Raw genomic sequence first — 13,218 nt, forward strand, 5'->3', positions numbered from 1 at the left:
AAAGCTCCTAGCGCCAAATCTAGAGACTTTTTTCTGCTACTGGATACTTTGGAGACAACATCTAAAAGCATCTCATCCCACTGAGTTTGGTCACATTTCAGCCTCATTTCCTGAAGCTGTGATTGCTGCACCAGCTGCATCAATGTTAGATTCTTCAATAGAAAAGCTTTTTTACTTTTACGTTTTTAATTAACGCTTTATGCTGCATAAAGTCTGAATAGAATCCATAGAAATGTGTGACTGTGATGCAGTAAACACTAAAACACCTTTAAGGGTTTCTTTCTAAAATATAATCCTTTCTTCTCTCAGATGCCCGACCCCAGGATGTGACGGCTCCGGTCACATCACAGGAAACTACGCCTCTCATCGAAGGTAACGAGCAGTCTGCACCTTCAGCCCAACACGCAACCAGTCAGTCAGTCAGTCAGTCAGTCAGTCAGAGAGGCCTAGTGACAGCTCATGGTAGAGCAAGACAGGGAACACATACACATTTTCACATTTTTAGGCGCTTTTGATTTGATTTTCTTTTTCATTTGGATGGACAGCCTTTTTCTTTTCTTAATATTCTTCCTTCTCATGTTCTCTCCTTTATGAAGCAGTCACCTTACCGTAACCTTTCCAACCCTCTGTTATCAACTCCATACTTTCTGTTTTCAGTCTCTCTGGGTGCCCGCGTGCCAAGAAAAGTGGAATTAAAACTCCTACCAAGGACAACCAGGAGGACTCGGAGCTTTTAAAGTTCGTACCGCTCAGAGAGCCATAATGTCTGCTTTTAGCATGACTGACGGTAAAGAGTAAAATGCAATAAAGGAGGAGCAGAGAGAGAGCAGTCACTGTGACGCTTAGGAGAACAGACCCTTTAATTGAATCTGACGATAAGCCCCACCCCCTGATGGGAACATCCCTGACTCTGGGTCTGGTTCATGTCAGAGTGATGTAGAGCTCAGTGCATGGGATAATTAGCATTTCCATAGGAAACCTGGAGCCTAGGATCATGTTGATGCTCGTAATTATTCTAAAGCAAGAAGACATTAAGAAAACAAAAAGAAATGATCCAAAAGCAGAAAGTTTTTAAACAGCCTGATAAGAACTTTCTATACATTTAGTATTTGTGAGTCTGCCTGATTTCTGGCCTAAACCTCCTTCCCCCTCTCTCCGTCCCCCCGGATGTCTCCCCCGTGTCCGACCTCTCCGCGCCCCTCCCAGCAGATGCCCCGTGCCAGGCTGCGACAGCCTGGGACACATCAGCGGAAAGTACGCCACGCACCGCAGCGCCTACGGCTGCCCGCTGGCAGCCCGCAGACAGAAGGAGGGGCTCCTGAACGGGATGCCCTTCAACTGGAAGGCGTTTAAGACTGAGGGGCCCACCTGCCCCACCCCCGGGTGTGACGGCTCGGGTCACGCCAATGGAAGCTTCCTCACGCACCGCAGGTGAGCCGCAGAACGGCTGAGCATGCAACAATTTCATTCATTCATTCATAAACATATTTAGCTAAATATTTAGTTTGCAAATTCAATATTTAGTTTGGAACTTTGATTTTTTTAACTTGATGAATGACAGTAAAAAAAATAATGCCTTTATTTTTCCTAGTCATTTATTAATTTTTATAAAAATCAAACTAAATATCCAATTTGAAAAAAAAAAATGCAAATGCACAACCCTGTATCCGCTCCCGAGAAGGAACGCCTATTAAACATGTGCACGAGCATGCACGGGCGTGCACGAGCATGCACAGGCGTGCACGAGCATGCACGGGCGTGCACGAGCATGCACGGGCGTGCACGAGCATGCACGGGCGTGCACGAGCATGCACGGGCGTGCACGAGCAGCTTGAGAAGTAGAGCAAAGATTTAGCTCCACCAATGTTTAATGTTAATATGGATTACGTCATAATCGCCCTAATTCTCTGTTGTTGTATTTAAATCAAAGGCTGGATTTTTCTAAATGTTTACGTGAAATAAAATATCATTTAAGTTAGGGATGCACGATATTGGGATTTTGGCCGATATCCGATATGCCGATATTTTAAAACTCATGTAGCCGATAACCGATATCGATACCGATGTTAAAGCTGGACAAAAATAAGTAGTCATTGAAAATAGCAGTTTTGTTATCCATTTCTGACACTTGGAAAAATAATATACTCAAATATATTTTAATATGCTGATATCAAATAGATTTTTAAAATCTATTTTACTTTCAAAATCTGGTGAAATTTCATCGTTCTGTTACAAACTCTCGTGATATTTTGCAAATTCTTGTGAGATTTTGTTAGTAAAATAGATCGATACCGCGTCAATATATCAACATATAAAAATATGGCAACATTTGGTGAATTTTCGGGGGATTTCGTAGCATAACGATGACATATAGCAATATTTCATTAGTAAAAGAGATTGATATGGTGTTTTTAAATGGCAATATATCAGCATATGAAGATATTGGGATATTTTAATGGATCAATATTTTTTCCCTCGTATTTAGAAGTTTTTAAGTCTGTAAAAAAGAAGTTTTTGAGGAAGAAGAAGAAGTAAGTTTATTTTTTTTTTTTAGACTTTAGAAACTCAGAAGCTGATCAAATATCGGGTTAAATATCGGTGGGGGGGCCGATGTCCGATATTCAGTTTTAAGGCCGATACCGATAGGGGGCCCATTATATCATGCATCCCTAAGTTAAGTCCTTGTATGCATCTTAACCAGTGATGTGGTCAGCAGTACTAACATTTTTTATACACATTCAGGCTTTTTTTATGTTATTGGCATCTAATCAAGCATAGAGCAGTAACAGGGTTTCCGCGGGACAATAAAGATCCTTAAAAGTCATTAAATTATTATTTTTTTAAATTAAGGCCTTAATTGGCATTAAAATTCATTAAATGTGTTTATTGTGGCATTTAAAATGCTTTATTACAAATTTTTTTAATAAAAACAAATTCGTCAGACATATTATATCCCAATATATTTGTGTGGAACTGATTCCGGTTGATCGCAAAGCTTTATGTTCAGAAAAGAAGCTTTAGTCAGAGAAAAGGCTGGAGAATGGGGGGAAAAAAAGCAAATTTCAAAAAAATTGGTTGGAAAACGAGGAATTCGGAACATGGCTGCAGCCCGTCAACGGGTACCTGTTGGTGGCATTAAAATTATTTCTAAGAGCATTAAAAAGGATTAAGTTTGAATTATTCATTCCTGTATAAACCCTGAGTAAGGACCCTTCCTGTTTGTTCCCTCAGCCTCTCAGGATGCCCCAGAGCGTTGTACGCTAAGAAGAAGGCCAAGTTCCCCTCAGACGACTATCTGAGCACCAAGTTCAGAGCCACAGACGGTACGATGATTGATCCTAAGACACAGAGATGCCTTCATGTTACCAACGAGTTCCTGAAACAATGATATGAGCGTATATAATGCAGCAGGTTGACTCCAGCGCCAGCCGTCCTCCTTCCTGCAGTTCATTCAGCTTTTCCACTGTTTTTTTTTTCTCCTTTAGTTCTGGACAACGATGAGGAGATCAAGCAGCTAAACAGGGAGATAAACGACCTGAACGAATCCAACAACGAAATGGAGGCCGACATGGTCAACCTGCAGACTCAGGTTTGCGTTCGTCTTTGGTTTTTTATTGATACTGATGACTTTAACATGCTGCAGAATTCATTCATTTGATTTGTCAGCCAGTTCACACAGTTTAAACTACTGGTTGGTTTTATGAGCCATGCATTTATCATCATGCATGTTTATTTATGTTTAGTAATTTTACCAACATATGGGATTCTATAGATTTTAAGGTATTTCCAGGAAAACTTATAATGGATAATAGATCAGTGGTTTATTGTGATGATAATAAACTGTAATAAGGTACGTTTTCTGGACATTTGCTCTTCATTTTTTTTTATTTGGCTTTAATGAAAATAGATTTCACAGTTTTAAATATATCAATGTATATTTCAAAGGCTTTTTTTCAATGTTTAGTGGAAAAAAGGAGTTGACATTCAATGCTGAGTGGGTTTGATTTATTTTGATAAAAGATTATCTGTGGGTCTAAAGACCAGCATCCCTCTGCTCTCTCTCCATGCTAGGCTAGGCTAAGTTAGCCACCACTGTCTCTCATTCCGATCACATTCCTGCTTAACCCTCATCTCTCAGCCCCTCAGAGTGTTGCCAACTCCTCAACAAAAAAAGTCGCCATTAGCTGTCCTTAAAGGCGTTAGATGATGTCATCGCCTAATTTTCATACATCATGTCATCCGTCTGCAGGAGATTCTGAATCCCTCCAATTCCAAAAAAGTTTTAAAAAAACAATCCTCTGGACTTTGTTTCCAAGTCTGAAGACGTTTCTCTTCCATCCAGGAAGCTTTTTCAGTTCAAAATGTCAGAAATAGCGTTTAGTTCCAGGTTTTATCCAGCAGCCCAACAAAGCCTGGTTTTAGTTTAGAAAACATCCAAATAGAAACGGATGAACGGGTCCCCCCCTTTGGAATGGGGGTCGCTTGGCTTCTTTGTTAGCCTGCAATGCCCCATACCTGTCTATGTCTCTGAAAGGGGGGTCGTTAGAGTGAATAGTTGGCCTGGCTCAATAGGTGAGGTGCTCTGCTCCCCTGTATGGGGGTTGGGGTTACGATGATAGCGGGAAGCAATCAACTCTATCGCTGCATTGTAGGTTACCCTACTGAAACATCAACAATCTGATGTTTCAGTGAGTGCTTGTTGCTATGATGCGTCTTTGCTCAGCAGCTTGGCTCGTTGTAAACCAACCAATCAGAGCACAGCTCATCTAAATATTCATGATCATACCAGAAAAGGAAGAAAACCTGTGGTTTCATTCTAGGGCTTTTAACCAGGCTGCATTAGGGCTCATAGAACAGCTAATATTCAGACCAACCAATGTTACACACCCCATTCAGAGACCTGAAGGACCAGATACCCTATAGAATCATTCTATCACCCTATTAGAGACCTGAAGGACCAGATACCCTATAGAATCACCACTTTAAGTTCTGGTTATCCTCCCCCAGCAGTCTGTCACAGATATTTTTGATTTCTGTCCAATATTGAAGCATTGTCTGCGCCATGTTATTCCACGCCACAACGCCAGAGGGCCAATCAGGAACTCGGCCGAGGCGGTGAGGAAGTGGGGGCAAGTTTGTGTGAAAACGGAGAGACATGAGGGCCAAAAAGAGGGGGGATCCAGGTGGGAAAAGGGTCCAAGCGTTCTCGTGCACCTCGCTCTTTTAGCTGCTCCATCTTCATGAGTCGTTTTCCACAATGGCGGTCAGACAAACAAAGCAAGCCAAACAGGAAATATGCATAGTGTAGAGCGGATTCAAATTTGACCAATCAGAGGCCTCCTGTCTGCGGTCACCTACGGTTTTGGAAAGGTGCAGCAGAGTGTCTGCGGAAGGGCGGGGGGGCATATCTGTGTCTACTGGTTTCTGAGCATAAATCAGCTTCTAACAAAGATGGCTTCCATCACGTCCCTCCCAAACCACCTGTCTTCTTTGTCCAACATGTGAACAAACTTGGAAACAAAGTCCAGTTGATTGTTTTTGAACTTTTTTTTTTGATTGACTATGACCTGGATGACTGAGAATCTTCTCCAGCAAAATTCCTCTATTTTTTATTTTTTATTTTTTGGCTGTCAGTCAAAGCAGTGCAGAGAGATGGGATAGAAGGGAGGAGGAAACGTGGAGATTTGAAGAGTTTTATAGAGAATTTTACAAAAACAAGGAATGAAAAAAAAAGCATATAATTCAGCTATCTAGTTCCACACTCCAGAGCAATTGGTGACATAAATGCACCGTTAGCTTTTTGCTATCTAACAAAAAAAAAACAAGAAGGGGAAAAAGAAGAAAGTAGCAGCAGAGATTGGAGTGAATAAGGCTGCAGAATGAACATTCTAACCCTTATTTTATGTGAGACAACAGTTAAAAGTGATTGCATCTTGCATCTAGGACGGGATTAGCAGCAGCTTTGCGTATTTCATTTGCAATCTGGATTCGAGTACTCTGGATTCTCTCTGCTGCAGCGCAGGCAGCCTGCCCTGCATGACCACAGCGGACAGTTAGAGGAGGCTTGTGATTGGCTGCTGCAGGAAAGAGTCTGGTGCTTTTATGTCGCCAAAGTCTGCATTAACAGAAAAAACGTTAGATTTGGCATCTGGTCTTTTTTTAAAATAAAGGCGCTAGGAGGGTCTGAAAAGGCGCTAAAGTTGGCAACACCGGCCCCACACTTAGCCCTGCACTTCAATGTTTCTTGGCTCCGCCCATTCCCTTTGTCTGGGGGTGGGGTTCGGTTTTTAGAGGTGGGGTGAGTTACACTTTAAGTCGAATTCCAATAAATAATAAAAAAGAGTTTTAAGCAGAACTGGGTTCTTGAATTTTAACTTGTTCAGTTTTTCTTTGTCGGCTAGAAGAACAGTTTGAAAAAGCCAGTCAGGGAATGAATTGGTTTTCTTTTTAACTGGGAGGCATCCCAGTAAACCTCCATAGCTTGAAGGCAGTCGGTAGGGGATGGCGTTCAGGATGCTAAGCTAACACACATACAGAGCTGGGACAGGCACTGATGGCTTGGAGGTTGGACTGCTGTCAACAGATTCAGGAAAATCTTCTCATATCTGGGTTTGTTTCTGAACCGCCACAGATCTCTTCCATGGAAAAAAACCTAAAGAGCATCGAGCACGAAAACAAGATGATCGAAGAGCAGAATGAGGCTCTCTTCATGGAGCTGTCCGGTCTGAGTCGGGCCCTGATCCGCAGCCTGGCTAACATCCACCTGCCCCACATGGTGAGGCTTCCACTTCTCTCTGTGTTTCGCTGCCTTCTCCTCTTTCTTCCACTCACGGCCGTCTCTTTTGCATGGCAGCAGGAGCCAATCACGGAGCAGAACTTTGACAACTACATCAGCACCCTGACTGACATGTACACCAACAAGGAGTGCTTCCAGAGCCCCGAGAACAAGGCCTTGCTGGAGAGCATCAACAAGGCCGTAAAGGGCATCAAAGTCTGAGGCTCCACATGCGGCGCAGTTAGGAATCTGAATCGGCTCCTGAAGCTGGAGAGGCTGGAAGCATGAGGAGCTGAGAGAACGGAGGAATGCTCAACGATATCATTCAAAAACAAAAAAAAAGGGAATTCAGGTTACTCCAAAAATGGCAAATTTCAAATATCAACCCAGGGAGCGCTCTGCTGAAGGAAGGCGACCAAAATCCACACCATGCTGCTGCCGGGGTTCACAAGTCTTCAGTCAGAGTGGATGAAAGGAGGATTCGACGTGGCGTCCGATCACCTGCTGAATCCGCCGACCGGCTTCCGCGCTTCCGTTCATCCGGAACGAGGCGCGGAGGCTGGATCCGCTCCCGACAAGGACGAGCTGGACGAGCGGGCTTTCAGCGCCGTCCTGTAGCATCGGCTGGGCGTCCAGCAGCTGTCTGATCCACACACGCCTCCCCGCTCCCACCGGACGGCGTGCGTTCGCTCTGCGGACCTCAGAACGGCCCAGCCCTCTTTGTTTAGTAGTGTGCACACATTTCAGATTTCTAGGTCATATCAATAGTATTTATTGCACTTCATTTCAATGAATAGTTTTGTGGTACAATAATTATTGTTATATATGAATTATTTAAACTTGTGAACTTTTAAATTGTAACTTATTGCCTTTTATGTTATTGAAGTTTATTTATTTTAAACAATCTATTTATTATTATTACCTTTGTTTTGTAAAACAAGCAAACAAAAAATGCAACTTTACTGAGAAGCGGTCTGCAGATGTCTTAAGAACCTCTAACGATAGACGAGGCGTATTTTTGGTTTCTAGCAACCTTTTTACGTGCAGATGTTTTATAACAAATTCTTTTGATAATTTTACAAGAAAAGTTTTTTTTTTTTGGTCTGTTTTTTCTTTTTTTCCTGTTTTGTTTTTGCTTTTTCTGTTACTGGTGCAAACCCCACAGGTAAGAGGAAGAATGACAAATAATGTATTTATTATTTATTTAATGAGAAACGACTGATGTGTATTTATTTGGTTCTTATTTATGTGTTTGATGTGACGGTTGAACCTGAGTAGAAAAAAAAGAAAATCCACCACTAATATTTAAATAAAAGACATCACTGTTACTGTTTGATTGCTTAGGCGTGAAGTTAGAGGAACCAGCAGCTGATTGTAAACCCAACAGAAGCACTCACTTCTCTGTCACTGTCACATCCTCTTTGTGCATTTTTTCGCTTTTCGTCAGGGGAAGAACAAAAAACCATTAAAAGAGAGAAAAATAAAAGATTTTGTACCTCTCCCAGGCTCTTTGTAGCAGCCAACATTGGCTCACCCAGAACCTCTACGATGCACCGAGGCTGCATGTCCTCTGACCGCCCTAAAACGTTCCACAAAGCGCGCTTTTCCAGCAACGTTTTAGCCTGGATGCATGAGTCTAAAACAACCAGCGAGGATACAATAAGGTCCTTTCTATCTGACTAACTTCTAACATACACACCCTTGTAGCCTTACTCTAGATTTTAATTTTTTGATGCACAAAGTGCCACTGATTAAAAGAAAAAAAAAAGATGAAGAAAAAGAGCAGAAAGGAGAGCTTACCTTTTTTCCTGATTCTTTGCATCTCTGCAATGTAAGAATGTCTGGTCCCGAGACGACCGCGGCATCGAGAGCGTGCAAATTGTTTCAAATGCCTTTATTTCTCTGCCAAGATGGCCATAAGTTCACTCTATACATTCTGTACAAATAGATTTTAAAGATGCTATATATATGAATAGAAGCATACATATATTTTTCCAGTGTAATTGTTGACTTCTTCTTCTTCTCTTGTATTATCAGAAGCTGTTCAGGCGAGGCGCGCGGCTGCGTCGTCGTGAGGCGGCGGTTGCTCCTTCTTTAATATCTCTTAGACCTGCTCAACTGTGGCTTTAAACATTCAGTCAAGCTGAAGCTGGAACAGTACTTTGGATCCGTTTCCATCTCCCTCCGTTGCTTTGGTTTCTTTCTGCCCGTCTGTCTTCGGCCTCCATCGTCCTTCGCACACGACGACGATCCGTTAGAAAGGGAACGCGTTTCCGTTCACACATCTACGGGACGGGGTTTTAATAAAGAGCTCAACATCAGAGAAAACGGTGGCGTTTCCTCCCCCCGCCACCAGTGGGCGGTCTGGTCCGGGTGATGATACGTGTTTACATGACATCAGAGAGCAAGATGGCTCCCAAACCTTTTATTCTGGAACCTGTTTGCAGAGAGGATGTGGTCGGTGTCGAACACAAACTGTAGAAATCCAGAAGAAATTTTCCGTTTGAACCAAAAATGCAGCGTGTGCACAGAGCCTGGACCGGGACAGCTCACTGGGCGCCGCAGCTCACTGGGCGCCGCAGCTCACTGGGCGCCGCAGCTCACTGGGCGCCGCGTCGTTTATCTGTACAGCTCAGAATGATGCTCTGCACCACGTGTTCAGTCTATAACCTTCTTGTTGTGTGTTGTTCACGCTGAAGGCTGAGAGCGCCTTCATGGTGGGACGGATCAGTAGATGTTAGTGTGAGCTGCCTTTGGGTGAATCCGTTCCCGTGTGTTGCTCTGATGTCCACGGCATGTTGAAGATGTAGTCAGCATAGAATGTGCACTTTCCCAGAAACTGTTGTAGATGCCAGCATTTGAGGAGGACAGGTCTGGGGCCGTATGGATAGCAGCGTCCCGCCTGCGTGTTCATGTTTATTCTTACGCTCTGAGAGTTTCAGGAAATCAAAGGGTTTTTAAATTCTTTTCCAAACCGGGGAACCAGACCAGATTGATGGTAAATAGAGTTTGGTTCTCAGGTGACCTGAGGCGGAGCGGAGCATAGCCACGGGTTGAGCAGTCAGCTGAGGCCAGCGGCGCTAGCAGCGGCTGGATCAAGGCCTCCTGTGAAATGAGAGGAGTGCGTGGGAGAGGAAAATTGATTTGCCGCGGTGCACAGCCGCCCCTCTGTAGTCAGAGGAGGCGTTTGTTGCATAAATATGTGGACGTCACTCAAAAGGATGTCAAAGCTTTTTTTTGACTTTTTAGCCCTCTTCCCAAACCTCGGTCACCCTACCAACCCCCCCCTTCTTCTTCTCGTCTAGTGCAGTCTTTCCTCAGGAAAGATGGTTTGGATGCATTTGGTTAACAAAATAGTGCATTCTTCCTCTTGAAATGCACAAGAATATCACCCAAGAGTGTTAAGAATGTGAATTTTCTCCTAACCTATTTGATATGGCGTGACCCCTTTTAAACTGCTTGATGAAATTGTCTACTGAGGTATGTAAATGAGAAACACTGAGGCAATGAAAGCAGAGCGTTTGAAGGGAAAGGAAAGAAAAAGTCGGCTAAGAAAGCGAACTCAGCCCACGGTCGGTTCTGCACCCACGCACTCTACGTCCCCATTTACATAGAAGTACCGAGCGATGGATTCACTTCTAATCTGATGATCGGAAGCGGAACAGTTAACTGGACGGGGCTCAGCCCCCCAAAACATACCCCCCCACCCCACCCCCAGCAACAGAACCCGAGACTCAATTTTATTTCATGTGAAAAACGCTTTTCAGGGAATTCAGTCCTCACCAGAAGCTAAATGAGTGTAAAAAGGGGCGATTTAAAGAAATACAAAAAAAAAACTGAGTGGCACTTTTTCATCAGGCTTTCCAAAATAAACCAAAACCAAAAGAAACGCGTCTTTTCCCGCCTCCCTGCCGTAGTTCTCAGATATGTGTGGTCTTATCATGTGTGCCTTTCTCCCTCCACTCATGTCAACATCTAGTCTGTTTACACCCTGTTCACATACTGCTGAAAACTCGGTCCTGATCCAGATGTCTGACTTTCAGGGGGAGGAACAAGCGTCTCCTTCCGTCCACTTTGGACGGAGAAGAAAAAAAAAAACTCAAAGCTTTTGTCCGTATGAAGAAACTGTGATTCATTCTGTCGATTCAGGTACCAAAACCGTACGGACGGTTTCTGTGAAGGATCTGAAGGTCGGCAGCCATCTTTAGATAACTCATCAGAGTGCAGGGCATTATTTCCACTAAAGGGGGACGTCTCTGTACATATTTGTATTCAGAAGAACCAGTGTTATTGTTGTTGTATTGAAAATGGTTCAAAAATGAAATAATAGTTTGTGAGCAGAGAAAAAAAAAAAATCACAGCCAAGGTTTGTCCTGCTAGCACGTTTATACAGAGATGAGCTATTTTTACTGGTGATTTTCTAGACCCTGAAATCCTTTAAAAAAAATAGAACAAAACTTCCAGAAGTTAAAGCACTTCCATTCCTATAGAATGTGTGATTTCCTTTTCTAGATGTGGTTGTTCCTTTGCTACAGCACCGTTTTATAAAGCAGGACAGGCCTTGGCTGTCTTCTTAGGATTTCATGGCTTTTTGGTTTGTTTGTTTTAATATGGTGTGCAGGAGGTCAAACAAACATTCACTATGTTTACAATGCTGTAAGCATCATAGCCATAGAGATCAGTGGTCACAGCCTGCAGGTTTCAGCGCCGTGCGGTGCCAGGCAGGTGGCTGCTGTAAACAAAGCGCCAACCGTCCCTTGAAAAACGGAATCGTTCTGTATTCAGAAATAGAAGAAATAGAAGTACCTGTCCAGTATTTAGTGGTAAAGGAACACAGTATGTCCTATATTACTGTGAGAGTAAAAAAATAGTCAGTAAAAAGCTAATAAAAAATGAAGAAGTGCACATTAGATACAAAACTTACGGTAAACAACAGAGCAGGAAGGGGGACGAACAGAGGAATTTAAAAGCTGACGCTGCTTTTAGGGCCGCTGCATCTAAGTATAGTGATGCTCCTCCTCTGAAAAAAAAAAAGGATGCAGAAATATAGGGAGGAATGGGAAAAAACAAATACCTGGGTGGAAAAGGTCTGCGATAATGAAAATAAAGCACATTGCAAACATGCATCTAATTAAATTTTAAAAAATCCCCGCGCCAGGAGGGGAAAAGGCAGTCGGTCAGCTGGAACAAACATCAGGTGTCCCTTTTTTTTTTCAGGGAGATGGCTTCCCTAGTCTCAGGCCATGGATCCCAAAGAGAAAATGTGATAACGTGTGCCAAAAATAAATTAATATGTCCGTCCAAAGCATGTGTTTTAGGTGTTTTTATTGCGCACACTAACAGATACGGAAGCATATTGCATTCACCAAAGAAAAAAAAAAATCTGACAGTTTATCTCGTAATTACGAGATATTATCTCGTAATTACGAGATCTTATTTCGGAATTATGAGATTGTATCTATATATTTGGTTATGCTTATTTGAGTACGGAAGTACGGAAGTGTATTGCATTCACAAAGAAAGAAAAAAATCTGACAGCTTATCTCATAATTACGAGATAAAGATCTCGTAATTATGAGATACTGATCTCGTAATTATGAGATACTGATCTCATAATTACGAGATCTTATTTCGGAATTATTAGATCGTATCTATATATTTGGTTATGCTTACTTGAGTATGGAAGTACGGAGGCGTATCGCATTCACCAAAGAAAAATTAAAAAAAGACAGCTTATCTCATAATTTTGAGATCAGTATCTACTAATTACAAGATATTATCTCGGAAATACCATAAAGCAGCCCGTGCTGGTTTAATTGCTCCTGCAGGAAAAGTGTGAAGTCAGAGTGGGCTTCTTCGCCTAAAAAAGTTCTAAGGACTGACTTTACAATGCTGACAAATTAAAATGAATTCAGTCCACAATAAGGAAACTCGGTATTTCCCAGTGCTGCATACCTGAAAGGAAATAAAAGCAGATTAAATCTAACAACCCTCTCATTGTTCATGTAACGGAGATCAGATGACTGTTCTTCCAGATCTCCTAAATATAACATATTATCTCATAATTATGAGATAATATCTCGTAATTATGAAATAAGCTGTCAGAATTTTTTTTCTTTGGTGAATGCAATACGCTTCCGTAAACAGAGAACTATACAACAGTTTTCTGTCTCTCTAAGCATCTTTCAGTCATTCTATAGGTGACCACAGGTGTCAAGTAACGAAGTAAAAATACTTCATTACTGTACTTAAGTATACTTTTTAGGTATCTATACTTCTTCCTACTTCTGACTTCTACTCATTACATTTTCACACAAGTATCTGTACTTTCTATTCCTTAAATTTTTTAATCAAACGTTACTCGTTACTCTTGGCTTCGGTTTAATGTTTCTAAATCTTTATTTCCCGTCATGTGCTCCATCCAATGCAGATCATTGGCTCCA

General features: G+C 42.2%; 1 protein-coding gene across 18 annotated transcripts in view; it reads left to right on the forward strand.

The window, feature by feature from the left end:
- myt1 (myelin transcription factor 1) overlaps positions 1 to 8,061 on the forward strand; it is a 59,632-nt gene extending 51,571 nt beyond the window's left edge. For 5 of the 18 annotated variants that reach the window (XM_015404177.1, XM_015404178.1, XM_015404179.1 and 2 more), the window contains 6 exons: positions 310 to 372; positions 658 to 738; positions 1,210 to 1,431; positions 3,232 to 3,323; positions 3,486 to 3,589; positions 6,632 to 8,061. In XM_015404177.1, coding sequence (XP_015259663.1) covers positions 310 to 372; positions 658 to 738; positions 1,210 to 1,431; positions 3,232 to 3,323; positions 3,486 to 3,589; positions 6,632 to 6,997 — 928 coding nt within the window. In that variant the 3' untranslated portion in view covers positions 6,998 to 8,061. Of the gene's footprint in view, positions 1 to 309; positions 373 to 657; positions 739 to 1,206; positions 1,432 to 3,231; positions 3,324 to 3,485; positions 3,590 to 6,631 lie in introns of all 18 variants that reach the window. The other 13 variants (XM_015404180.1, XM_015404190.1, XM_015404184.1 and 10 more) reach the window with 6 other exon arrangements.
- Positions 8,062 to 13,218: the final 5,157 nt, after the last annotated feature.

The sequence above is a fragment of the Cyprinodon variegatus genome, unplaced genomic scaffold (assembly GCF_000732505.1).
Source record: "Cyprinodon variegatus isolate N-32 unplaced genomic scaffold, C_variegatus-1.0 Scaffold1659, whole genome shotgun sequence".
NCBI lineage: Eukaryota > Metazoa > Chordata > Actinopteri > Cyprinodontiformes > Cyprinodontidae > Cyprinodon > Cyprinodon variegatus.